At 32.0% G+C, this 14630-nt stretch overlaps 1 protein-coding gene across 6 annotated transcripts in view; it reads right to left on the bottom strand.

The window, feature by feature from the left end:
* The window catches only part of LOC117181915 (restin homolog), a 143660-nt gene that overhangs the window by 23665 nt on the left and 105365 nt on the right, over positions 1-14630 (bottom strand). For all 6 annotated transcript variants that reach the window (XM_033374939.1, XM_033374940.1, XM_033374938.1 and 3 more), the window contains 2 exons: positions 11768-11908; positions 3743-3907 (listed from right to left, as the gene is read on the bottom strand). In XM_033374939.1, coding sequence (XP_033230830.1) covers positions 3743-3907; positions 11768-11908 — 306 coding nt within the window. The remainder of the gene's footprint in view (positions 1-3742; positions 3908-11767; positions 11909-14630) is intronic.

Here is a 14630-nt window from a genome sequence, read left to right as displayed (position 1 = left end):
AGAGCTCCAAGGAGATTATGTTGAAAAATAAAAAAAAATTTACCCAAAAAAAATTGTTTTTACACTTCATTCTAAGGACTTATTGAACTACCCTCGTATATATATATGTGTGTGTGTGTGTATGTGTATGAATGTGTGAGTGTAAAAGCCTGAATTATCCCTCTTCACTGAAGCTTTTTGGCAAGTATGCACACTCTGCGGTGCCAGAAACACCCAGAGCTTCACCACGCTCTGTATCAGCCTTTGTAAAATGAAGCCGTCTACCTCTCGAAAGAGGGATATGTACGCGTAGCACTTCTCCAGCCGTTGTATAAAGAAGCTACACACGAAGAGGAGGAAGCGACATTAAGACCAAACGCGAAAACAGGCACCTCGTGAGAGATTGACGCAATTTCAGGAAAAGACGGAATATTAACTTCCAGTCCCCTCCTAAGCTCCAAAACCTGACTGAAATGGATGCCTCCCCTCGTGAGGATATCTCAGAGGAGTTCGACCTCTGGACCATCAGTGGTCAGTTTATGTTGTTACGAGAATTTTGGCTGATACAAATCAAAGACTAAAACCGACGATGGATCAAAAGATAAAAGACGCTTGCCTCAACTAAACTAGAAAATTGGATGGGGTTTGCAATTTCGCCCGACCAACAATAACTGCCGAAACATGGAAAAAAGCATTGAGGGGTTTGAAGAACATTTCCGCTGTAGGACCAGATTGTATCAAGAACTTCTGGTTGAAGAAGTTCACTTCTACACAATAACATCTGGCGCGCATATTCACAAAAGGTGTAGCAGGCTACCGAGAGAACCTGCTAATTGAAAAATGCGTCTGAAAAAAACGCAACAGCCCACCAGCGCTACCTGTCAATAGCCTGGGTTGACTGCCGGAAAGCTTTCGATTCAACCTCTTATAGACTTATCATCTGCCTGTTGGAAAGCTTGAAGTTTCATCCACACAAATTGAGATGCATAAGGGCCAATTCACGAAACTATAGGTCCATTTATCAAACGGTTGTCAATATACAGGGTCATGAAGTTTTCAATTTTTCAGGTGCTTTTTTCACCTACACTTTAATGCAACTTCTTTTAGGACCATCCGACTAGACTTTTATATAGGGGTTTGAAGAGTTCTTTTCATTTACTTAAAAAATATCGTAACCATTTTTTTCATTATAAATAATTTCGTAGTAAATTGAGATTGTTACGCTAGAGGGTACCACGTTATCACTATATCTAAATTATACATACACACAAAAAATCATCTTAAGATGATTACAAATGATTGCTTACAGGCGAGTTAGACATAACAGTATACGTTCCCACGCGCTGCGTAAGTTGAATGTAGTCTCAGTCGACAGTTCAAGTATTTTGTTGGAATTTTTTTGTCTGTAAAGAATTCATTTTTCTGGGTTAAAAATCTAATTTCGTGTTGTCATATTTTTGAACTTATTATTGTTTTTAGTCAAAAAACTTGTTTTCTGATCATGCGTTTTATTAAAAGCTAAGTGTAAAACCACGTGACTCAGGCTCGGACCCGCCCGCTTCTCCGTGTAGACCAAAGTAACCTTTCGTCAACCCCCCCCCCCACCCCCAACGAAATCACGTGGTTTATGAAAGGCCCCTTATGAGATATCTTGTCATAAGATCAGTAAAGGAGTATCTCCGAAGCAGGTACAAGCATCTTCTTCGACATATTTGGTCTTCAAACCTATCGGCGTTGAACAAGGTATTTGCAAGGGCGATCGTCTTTTCCTCCACGGCTACTTATGAAACCTTCCCCTTCCACTGCGCAACGACACTATCCCTCACTGGATTCGAAGTTGCTTCAGGCCCTTGGTGCTAGATCCCCCATGAATATAATGCCTTTGTCTTTCAAATTACCCATTTCCTCGCCATTTTGACGCTGATACATTGATTGAAAATTCTAATAGGTCGACGAAATCCCTGGCATTACGACGAGTTTGAGAATATAATCGTTAATATAGGTAGATTATCAACAATTTCAATTAGAATATTGAATTTTCACAAGCTCCCTATTGAGTTAATGATGTGATTCGAAATAAATTTTCTATAGCTTTTTTCGTTAGTAAAGCTGTTGAAAATTGTACTTTTCAAAGATTGATTAAAACTCACCGGCGAGGGCCACGATTGTGGGCCGAAACGTCTGAAACAACTTAATTGATATCAATTCACCTGACCCTAAAACGAACAACGTACATCAACAATTTCTAAAAAACAATACCTTCCTGAAACACTTACGTTTGTTAGCTTAAGTTAATTATTATCTCATTACAATTTAAAAGTGGACCAAAAGTGGAATTTTTTAGAAAAAACTGTAACATACAAGAATTATTGCAAGATAATATTTTTATAAATAATAATAATAATAATAACTAGTTCAAACAGTTACTTTTGTGAACTTGAAACAATGATTAATCCACCATAACTTAAAAAGTGGAAAATTGTATCATTTATCGTCTAAAAAATGTTCATATATCATATTTATACTTTATTAGATCGGAATTAATCTATTTTTCTATATTTCAGTGATTTTCTTGGACATATTGATATACTTTATATAGAAATAGATATAAGTTGGAAGACAAAGGGGTTATCTCTCCACAGGGGACATAACATCGTGGGCCTTGAGCAACTTCGAATCCAGTGAGGGGTAGTGTAAATGGACACTGGAAGGGGAAGGGTACGCAGGTAGCCGTGGAGGAAATGACTGCCCATTTGCGACTAGCATGCTTGCCGTCTCCGTACAACCCTTTCAACGTTTGGGGTGGTTCAATGAACGAAGAACGAGCTTACGGTCCTTGATATTGCCACACGTAAGAGCTTTCATATCAATTCGTCCGTTCCGCGATTATACATCTCACGCCGTTAAGACGGACGCGGATTTCTGAATCTCCAATGTCTTCATAACTTAATTGTTCTGAGTACGGCTTACATCGTTACAAATGGCAAAGATCCTCTTCTAAAAATGGTCAGGAAACACGAGATGATTGGCAAAAGAGCGTTCCTTTACAAAGCCGCGGAGTAAGCGGCCGTGGCCCTTGGCTTGGAAAATGCACGGAAATTTTTACAGAAACGTAGAAGATCAGCCCTTCTCGAAAGAGCAAACTTTTGCTTTCCTCAGATCATCGGGACTATTTTAAGTACAGTTTTATTTTCGCATGTCAGGACGGTGTCATTTCCACCTTAGTGTTGCTTTTATGCACACTCGAGGCTTGACAACATATTCCAATACTTCAAGTAACGAACTCGAGGGTTTCACCAGACTGACTTGTGTTTTCGTTGTTTCCCGTGGCTACCCATCTTACGGTCGTGAGATGTGGCCACAGGTATGAAATTAGAGCGGTGAGAAAATTAAAAAAATACAAGAATCTTTTTTCCTCTAGAGAATTATATGTACCATCACCAATGAAATAAATTCCAGTTGGAGAAACAACAGGAAAGTGTAGTAATAAAACCTATACATAATAAACCTGTATAAAATTATATATATATATATATGACGCTAGTACCAAAGTATATCTACACTAAAGCGGATTTAGGAACATTAGTTGTGTGGCTTTCTAAAGTCAAAAATGAGTATATACATTTAATCGAGATTACTCAACATGGATCTTAAGGTTCAATTTAGATTTCGATCTCAGCATTCGCTTCCTAATTTTTAAAAACATATGTGAGTTGAAAATAGTATTTATATTCAGAAACAATTTAAACTGCCAATGTTTTACCTGAATGTCATCTTTGTAAATAGACTCTTCCTCGAAGCGAAAAAGAAGATCTTCGCATCTTCTTTTCTCCTCTTCCAATTGCATTCCAAGGTTTTTTTTTTCATCGAGCAATATGGCAAGTGCACTTTCCGAATCTTGCACAGTTTTTTCCATATCTTGACGAAACTAGTGATAAAAAAGTTAACCAGACTTTTAATAAAGTGAAATATTGATTCCAATGTAGTGTTTTGCTCCATGTATCGCACCCACTTTTGTGATTTTCTTAGCGTCCCACAGTGGAACGGATTCCCAAAAAGCTGGCCAAAAGTTCATAAACCAGCGTTTGATTTTCGAAATTTCAGGTAGTGGGTCTTTTAGACAAATGTCCCGAAGGTTCAATTTTGCCCATTAGGGCTTCCCAACCCTTATACCTGCTTAGATATAATCAAGATATAAAAGATGTTGGAAAGCGATGTTATTTGTCTGAGTGCCCTACCGAAAAGAACCTTTGAGTATATACTAAAAATTCTTTAGGTTAAAGAAGCTCAGAGAAATTCTCCGCAGACACTCAGGTAGATATTTTTAAAGGTCCAGGAAGCTCGTTTAAATGGTCTGAAGGCTTTAAAATATCCTTTCCGAAATTGAAATAAGAATACGATCATAAATAACAAGCAGAGAGGCTATCTCAATAGAGTACGTGACGAATACAAAAGGAGCATTATATTATCGTCGCACCACTCTTATAAGGACCACTAAAAGGATCTTGAAAAGGACCCAAATCTCTCAAACTATCTCCGAGACTATTTTGTTTCAAATCGACTTTGTTTATAGACTCAAATGGGCCAAGCTATTTCGCTAAAGAAAACTCAGAGATTTCTTTCGGTAGGGTAGGAATTAAAAAAAAAAGAAAAAAGGGATTTATATTTACCTTTAAGTTATCTTCATTCCAGGTTAGTAAATTAAATCAATTTCATTGTTTATTTTGAAAACACATTATATTATAACACAGATACAAATTAGATTAGATTTAAAATTAGATAAATTTATAAAACTAGGCAAAGATTCTTTAGACAATTTCCAACTTATTGATTTTGTATACAAAATTCAATGTTTGAATTGTGAAAAGTGTTATGTTGGCCAAACTGATAGATTACTCTCTACGAGAATCAAAGAACATCATGATAATTTTATACAAAACCCCTAAATAATTATCGCCCAGTATATAACATAATCTTGCATTCTTTCATTTAAAACATTAATCAAAATTTGATTTTTTAAGTTAATCAGAGGAATAAAAAAAACAAAGAAAATAATTAATAAAATTTGAAATTAACTAATTTAACTAATTTTGTATTACCAGATTCAACTTTAATTTAACCAATTTTACTATTTTTCTTTGCATGTACAACTATCGATTTCTTATACAAATCCAACCGCTAATCTTCTAATTTTCTTTTTCAAATTTATGAATTTTGTATAATTTTGAGTTTAATAAAAATATTATTGTAACTTTTTATTCATATTTAATAATTTATCAATAGTCTAAATAACTATTTTGTCATGTTTACCAATTATTTGTAATTTTTGCCTTCCCTTCTTCTTAGAACCCTCATTACCAAACTTGTGATACGGCATTGCCCTGTGTTTCCCTGTCAATTGGTCCTCTTTCTCTTTTTCTTGTTTGAAAAATGGAGCAAAACGTATTTTTGTTTCTATCTTACCAAAATGTAGTCTTTAAAGTTATCTACTGCTTTTTTATATCTGCTTTATAATATAATGTGTTTTAAAAATAAACAATAAAATTTATTTAATTTACTAACCTGGAATGAAGATGACTTAAAGGTAAATATAAATCCCTTTTTTCATTTTTTACCGAATTTGAATTAGAAAAAAATTTCTTTTATTATATTAATTTTGTACAACTTTTTTCATAGAACAATTGAGAAAAGGAGAATTGAGGATACATATACATAAATACTCGACATGATATAAGGAACTTTTATATACACGACACTATCCTGATGAGGAAAACGCATAGTTTTCGAAACGTCGAATAATGTGAATAAAGGATTCTTTCAAGACCTTAATATTTAACATCTCATTTATTGTTTTAATTATTGCTTAGATATATTAGTTCAAAAGTAGCCTTCGTGCAAGCAAGTTGTGTCGATTACGGACCAGAAAAGTGAGCGTCGTGTTAAAAGTTACGCCAAAACTTGTGAAATTGACCGTTTTAAAATTCAAAAAATGGAAAACCTTCAAAAACCTTCAAGATTCTGCAGCATTCTGCGGCCGGCCTTATCGTACGTTCTAGATTAGGAGGTCTTTAACAGACAATCGAACATCCAGCTGCCCGTAACTGCCCGCCTCCCAAAGAGTGTAAACAGTAATGTATTAATAGTATGGGCATAAAGATCTAGAAAGCCCTAATCAGACTCAAGTAATTTTTTCTTCTGATAAATCGCCATTTTTCATTATAGATTTCAAATCTATGCTCCAAAATAAAGTAAAAATTTTGAATAGCGGCTTCTCCCGCATGACCTTTTAACGTAAAAAATATCCAAAACTTGTTATTATTTGATGAATTCTAAATGAAAATGGCGAGGGAAGAGCATTTTCGAGGAATTTTTTATCTAATATTTAAAAAAACTGGCCACAATGTTAGTTACGTACCTGAGTGTAACCCAATCAAAAAGCCATTAATAACAATAAATTCCCAAGTTGTTATACTTTATGATTCATAATTTCATTATTATATCATATTTAATGTAATACAAGAATAATTTTTTAATTGTTTATACTTTTTAGTGCGCTACGTAAACATCACCTATAATGAGCGCCATAGTATAGTGATTTCAGTCAGGTATGCAAGATGCATTTCAGCTTCTTTTTTTCGTAAAGAAAATCATAATGTGGTTTAAAAATGCTCTCCCCCATTCTTTTTCATTTAGAATTCATCAAATATTAACAGCTTTTTGATATTTTTTTATGTTAAAGGGTTATACGGGAGAGGCCGCTATTCTAAAGTTTTACCCAAAATAAAATAATATTGTATTTGCACATGTTTGGCTAAACATCTTTTAAAAGGTGAGAAATAGCATTTAAGGCTATGTTAATTTAAAAATATATAAGATTTTGGGTCTTTTATCATGCATATATTTAATAAAAACCAAGTATAAACTATTTTCATTTTTAAGCGTGTATTTGAAACCCATAAAAAAACCAATGCTATTAGAGTGCGAATACACTACAGTATTGATCTCTCGAAAATTAATATTGAAAATGTATCATATATTTTATAACAAAAATCAATAAAGTTAAAAATATTACATGCCAGAAAAATGAATAAACATTAAATTAATAAGATAAATTAAAATTAAATTTCATAGAAAAAATATTATTGTATAAATTTAAAATAATCACTTCTTTTAAATTTTTAGTTATATCAGGCGATGACATTCCTGAAGGAATCGGTTTATCGAGGAAAGAAATTTTTCTTCTGATAGAACACCAATTTTGAAAAAAATCTAATGCTTATTTAGCATATTCATCCGCCATATTGGATCCGAAATTTTCTTTTTTAAATTTTGACTTCGGATTCGTCATCAGCGACCCCAAAAACCCCCGAGTAAGAAAATTTGGCCCATTTTATGAGCATTTTCTACTTTTGGCCAGCTTTTCTGGATTCCGTCCCACTGTGCGTACAGTCGGTGAACGAATCCGACAGTTGGCGTTCTAATTTGAACGGCTAAAATTTGTACTGTGTTGTATGGGCGAAGCTTACCAATAGTTATAAATACATGAATTTTATCGGAGAAATTCATAGAAAGAAGTCAAAGAACGTGTAGTACAGTGAAGATTCTATATTTTTCATTAAATGTATGCAAAATAATAAGTATGTAAACCATGGGACATAAGTGTATAGCTCTTGGTTGCAACTCAGGCTATGACAATAATGAAGAAAATGTCCATTTTTATCGTACCAAAAGATATGGATATTCAATTTTTAACCCTTTTAATTGAGAAATTTGTAATGATGAAAAAGAACAATTTTTTAATATTTAGAAAGGTTTGACTGTTAATATAAAATAACCAATGATAAATAAAATTGAAATTGAACATTGAAACTTTAAACCTTAAAATTTCGATTGTTATTATTAAACAATTTGTTAGTTTAAGTGAAATTGTTGATTTTTTTATATCAATAACAGTTGAGTAGTTATTCATTTAATAAAAATTCGAGTAAGTTTAAGAGATATTTATAAGTTTTGAAGATTCAAACATAATTTTTAACTTGAAAAGATTTTAAAAAATTATAATGAATTTTTATTTAAAAAAATTAATTTTAGCAGAATATTAAAAAAGATTTCAAAAGATATCCACAATCGTTAAAAACTAATTTGGGAGATCATAAGTAATTTTAAAACAAAAAATAGATTTTTTAACATCGAGAAATAAAATTTTCAAGCTGTTTAGGTTTTTGAGAGGTTTCAAGACGATACAAACATTTTTTTAAGCTTCCTGAATATTAAAAATATTTTCTATTTAAATAATAAATCTAAGACGATATTTGATAAAGTTTTCAAAACAATTTTTGATGTGTGAATAACAACTGGAAAATTTGTACTACTAATTTGTTCATTGATTCAATTCATAAAAATTTAACAACTATTTATTTATTGAGCGTTTAAATCTAAAAAAAATGTCAGCTTTAATTTATAAAATTTTTTTATTCAAATAGTTCCACGTCAAGTATTTCACTTTGCGGTTCCGTTTTTATAATTTCGAAAGGAAAAAATTTTAGCTTCAAGAGTTCGAAACTTTTTTTGTAAACCTGGAAAAACAGAAAAATAACGATAGAAATCTCTGAATATTCACTGAAGATTCTCCGGCTCAAAGAAGCTTCAAAGAATATTCTCCACAGGCACTCAGGTAGATATTTTTAAAGATCCAGGTAGCTCGTTTAAATGGTCTGAATGCTGTGAAATGTTCTTTTCGAAATTGAAACAAGAATTTGATCATAAATAACAACCAGAGTGGCTATCTGGCTCTCAATAGAGTAGCCGACACTCACTGAGGGTCCTTTGTTCAGCTGTCGAATTAAAATTTAGAAATAGATCTTTTTTAATTCAAAGTTAACAGCCTAAAACATAATGAGGTATTTTCACTGCAATGGCCAACTTACATCACTTCGTTGCTTTCTGAGGAGAAAACAATGGACCAAATGCACGAGATTCGGTCCATTTTTGCTCTATTTTGCTAATATCTTCGTAAAAATTAGTTTTTTCTAAATAAGTGTATTTGAAATATAGTATTTATTTGTTAGGAACTATTTAAAGACATAATAAAATTATAGTAAATATTATTCATTATGATGATAAAACAAAACTAAAGTTTCGTCCCATGCATTTGGTACCTTATTTTCCCCTCAGCATTCAATGAAGTGAATTTAGCTGACGATGAAGTGAAAATGCCTAATAATTTCTATTATTTCACATGTCTAACTTTTGTTTAGCTTTTTAAAATTGTAATGAAAATAACGTTTCTCGAAAATGGAATAAAATACGCGAAAACAGACAAAATTTTTGAATTCAACTACAAAATAGTATATTAGTATATTACCGATAGAAAATCTCAGAAAATTCTGAGGCGAAATAGCTTGGCCCGTTTCAGGCTATCTGCTGGATCGATTCGAATGATTTCGTCTCAAGCGATAGTCAGAGAGGTTTAAGTCCTTTTAAGAGTGATGCACTGGTCATATAATGGTTCTATTGTATTCTATTGTATTGATGAATTTTCTCATTATACTTATTTATATACTGATATACAATTTTTTAGTTGAATTCAAAAATGTTCTCTTTTTTGGCGTATCTCGTTCCATTTACGAGAAACGTTCTATTAATTCCAATTTTAAGCATTAAACAAAAAGTTAGATATCTGAAGTCATCGAAACCCGTGGATTCCGAATTATTATGTTTTAGGCTGTTAACTATGAAATTAAAAAAATCTACTTCTAAATTTTAATCCTAAAGCTTAACAAAGGACTCTTGAGTGTCGGCTACACTATTGAGATAGCCTCCCTGCTTGTTATTTATGATCGTATTCTTATTTCGTTTTCGGAAAGGATATTTTAAAGCCTTCAGACCATTTAAACGAGCTGCCTGGACCTCTAAACCTGAGTGCCTGCGGAGAATTTCTCTGAGCTTCTTCGACCTAAAGAATTTTTAGTACATACTCAGATTCTTTTCGGTAGGGTGTATAATGACAAAATTCATAAATTAAAAAAAAGCGTTATTAATTTAAAGAAAAATTAAAAAAATGGAGTCGGGTTGGTGAGTTCCAACTACTGTAAGTAACTCTGCCTGCCCGATACGTGAGGAATACAATAGGACCATTATATAATCACCGTCGCCTCACTCTTAAAAGAACCCAAAACTCTCACACTATCTCTAGAGACGAAATCATTCAAATCTAGCCTGCAGATAGCCTGAAACGGGCCAGGTTTTTTCACCTCAGAATATTATGAGACTTTCCATCGGTAGGGCGAGGGTTTATGTATTTCAATCATTCATAATTTTGACAAAAGTTGTATAGATAATAATTCTATATAATTTAAAACAATTGTAAACATTTAAATTCTGATAATTATTTAATAAAAACAGAAAATAAATTATGATATAACAAATTTTATATCTCAGAATGCTGTTCCAAATATTGGATTTTACTACCATTCAGCTGCTATAGTTGCCGTGACGATTTTCGAATGATTAATTACTGCTACGCTTATTATTACTAAAAAAAATGTTTCTGGTACAAATTTAGGAACAGTTTAAAATTTTTTATTGTTTAATGTTTTTCCCCCATGCATTGAAATACAAATGTCAGCCATCCTGATCGGAGCGCTAACTGTTGAATTAGTTCACTGGCCCAGATGCTAAAAAAATCGACACCTAAATCCTAAACGATCGTTGCATAGGGTTGGTAGAGTTGAAACAAAATGTTTTTTAATTAGAAGTGCTTTACACGGTAAAATATTAAGTTGTAGTACATATACAGTATAGTATATCGTATAGGGGATATTTTACTTAAGATTTGTCACTACGGATTTGTTCCATGTTTTACTTGATTTTAAAGTAATCATTTGAAAACAATTTAGTGTAAAATCGTGCAACTTTAAGGGCATATGATACTTCGTCGTGTGGTCAATCGGGTACAGTTCCCCCGGCTTTTTTTCTACAAAAATGAAAAATTTTCTACAGAAATGAAAAATTCTAGTAGAATTAAAAAATGTTGTCTTTTTTGGCGTATCTCATTCCATTTACGAGAAACGTTCTATTAATTCCAATTTTAATCATTAAACAAAAAAAGTTAGATATCTGAAGTCTTCGAAACCCGTAGATTCCGAATTATTATGTTTTAGGCTGTTAACTATGAAATTAAAAAAATCTACTTCTAAATTTTAATCCGAAAGCTTAAAAAAGGACCCTTGAGTGTCGGCTACTCTATTGAGATAGCCTCTCTGCTCGTTATTTATGATCGCATTCTTATATCGATTTCGGAAAGGATATTTTAAAGCCTTCAGATCATTTATACGAGCTTCCTGGACCTTTAAAAATATCTACCTGCGTGCCTGCGGAGAATTTCTCTGAGCTTCTTTGACCTAAAGAATTTTTAGTATATACTCAAAGATTCTTTTCGGTAGAGGGGAGAATTATAACACACATAACCTCAAAATATACACACGTTGTTAGCAAAATCAAAATTTTGTTGACAAAAAAAAATCATAAAAAAGTATGCGGGGACGTCTGTTAGCATTATCGCTATCATTTCCCTGATTTTGACAAAAAAAATATTTCTTATTCTAGAAAAAAAAGCCGGGGGAACCTAAAACTGTTAAAATCGACAATTTTGTAAGTATCGCATGCCCTTAATGTTTTCAATTTGAAGTAAAATTGTAGAATAATATTATCCGATTAAAAATTGATCAAATTCAAAAGCTACATTTTTACATTATAAAATTTATCAAAATATGCATCAAAAGTTTACCTTATCATATTCTTTTTTAAGGGTTATTGCAGATTGCTCGGCCTGATCTGCCTGACTAGCAGCTTTTGTAACTCTCTCTCGTTCCAAATTTCTCTCTTTACGAAGAGTCTCAATCTCCTGCTGCTTGTCTTTTAGTATGTCCTGAAATTATATACAAATGCAATCGCTATATTTTTATCACTATTCGTAATGTAAGCGATGGGTGGCGCCCCTTGCGGCCAGTACAACAGAATCAAATGCAGTATCAAAACAACGGATTTAAAACATTGCAGAATTCATTAGTTGCTTATTTGGAGAAAAATGGTGGTACAATGGATGTGAAATATTGCAGAAAAATAATATACAAGTGTAGCGTAGTTGACTGTAAAAGCAAATCATCGGACGCTGATGTTATTTTACACAGATTACCTAATATAGAGAATATTTTTGTGCAATGAATTAAGAGTAACAACAAAACAACATAACCATGACTTTTTTGATCTATTACAATGTTTGCTTTTTCTTCATCTATAACAGCTTTCACTTTGTGAGGAAGACTTCTGTGCAACTCTGTTGTTTTTACACAAAGAAACATTATGTATAAACTATTTTCAGTTTCTCCAATAATTCCACAATATTAAATATGATCTGAATATAAGCAAGATTTTCCCTCTCTTCTGAGTCTCCGCGATCTATCATCTACAAATGTTAGAATGTACGATAAATTAAGTATAAAATTTATAATGACGATTACATGCGCATGGGATTTGATAGCAGAAATTTGAATGAATTATTTTGATACTAAATTTGATTATGTTCTTCTGGTCGCTAGGGGCGCCACCCATCGCTTAACATGACGAATTGTTCGAAATAACATACATTACAGAAAGCCATAGGAGCATAGAAGGGATTACATACAAACATGAAAGAAAGAACATTTAATCTTTGAATAACCTAATGTCTGTGCGTCAGAATCAGGCATCTTATATATTCAAAAATTGTGAACTCTTGAATACTTATAAATAAATAATTTAATTAAATAAGAAATAATTGTATTGTGCCACTATTATTGACCTATTTACTCAGGCTTACATGATTATTTGATGCCTTGAATATATATATTTTTTATTTCTTAATAAAATAAATTATTGTACTTAATTCAAATCGATGTTGTTGATCCGGTGTTGATGTTTTTTTGTCTGTGATAATGATAAATTACAGTAGCGTTGTTGAAAGAAATTGATATACTTCAGACAATTAAGATCTTATGATGTTATAGATCCTTTATTAAAAATTCTACGTTTCGAGAGTCAAAATGCTCTCCTCATCAGGAAACAATAGTTCTATATTGGTCCACTTATTATAATTATAAAATTAGTAATGAACCCATCCTCTCAAATAAAACCTTCTCGATTATCAATCTGAGTGAAATTTAATATGTTATTAAAAAGATTTTTGTATGATAAGAGTCTTCATGTTAAAAATAATATTTAAGAATTATAATAAATTACAGTATAAAAGTTGGAATTTAAAATAAGAGACAGAACTTGTGTTCTGCTCCATTTTTGTCTATAAAAAAATCTTTTTAATAACATATTAAAATTTACACAGATTGATAATAGAGAAGGTTTTATTTGAGAGGATGGGTTCATTACTAATTGTATAATTATAATAAGTTGACCAATATAGAACTATTGTTTCCTGATAAGAAGAGCGTTTTGACTCTCGAAACATAGAATTTTTAATAAAGGATCTATAACATCATAAGATCTTAATTGTCTAAGTATGTCAATTTCTTTCAACAACGTTACTACAATTAAATAAAAATTGCGATAAACTTTTTGAACATCAATATGTGTATAGGTGCATATACATGGAATTACATTTAAAATTACTCATAAAGACCCAAAAAGTGGGAGTGAAACTGATTTCTAGCAAATTGATGACACATAGCTCTGACATTTTTTAAATAAAGTGAATATTTATTATTATCTACTTTATTATTCGATCTAAAAAATCCCGTTTTGATTGTTTTCCCTATCAACTTTAGGTTGTACTTCCATTATAAATGAATGTCAGGAATACACAGGAAGATATAAAATAATATTGTATTATAATTTTTGTTTTATTCATTTATTCTCGATTCCAATTCTCAAGAATATTGTAATCCTTACTTAATAACAAATAAATATACGGTACGTTAAAAAGAGTATTCATTTTTGAATAGTTAGCAACAAAGAAGTTTTGTTGATATATAAGAAAATGTGTAAACGCTTAGCTAGTGCTCATATTTTCTTATCGTTAGCTATGTACGCCTAGTTTTAACCAACTTTCACTAAAAAAGTGCTTGCCAATCTCGGTTTTTTTCGGATTCTTTTTCTGAAAAAATCGCTAGTTGAGGCGTGAATCCAGGAGGGGGAGGAATCCCCCCCCCCTGAAACCCGGACTTATGTTTCAAATATTTTTTTATTACTTCCGGAAATAGAGTCTGTAATGTGTTTTTTTTCTCCAAACGCACAAAAAGCGAGCAATTTCCAACAAAACTGATTTTTTTACAGTTTTAAAAACATTTAACCCTTAAACGGCCAAAACGCCACTACCGGTACACTGCTTTTCAACGGCCAATAACTAAGACTATTCGACACTAGAAAAAATTGTGACATATATATTTTTATTGCTTAAGATCTCCTCTTTCCGACGGTGCCAATGAAATTCCACAAAAAATTTATTTATTATCCCAAAATGCAGTTTAAACAAAAAAAAACGTGATTTTTCGTGCCTATATTTTTTTGTGAACCATTTTCCAAAGCTTTTCGAGTCTGTAATTAACCTGGAATCTCACTAACCGGTAGAATAAATGTCTAAACTTTGAGAATCCATGGTT

The sequence above is a fragment of the Belonocnema kinseyi genome, chromosome 10 (genome assembly GCF_010883055.1).
Source record: "Belonocnema kinseyi isolate 2016_QV_RU_SX_M_011 chromosome 10, B_treatae_v1, whole genome shotgun sequence".
NCBI classification, from domain to species: Eukaryota; Metazoa; Arthropoda; class Insecta; order Hymenoptera; family Cynipidae; genus Belonocnema; species Belonocnema kinseyi.
This window is presented reverse-complemented; position numbering and strand designations above follow the sequence as displayed.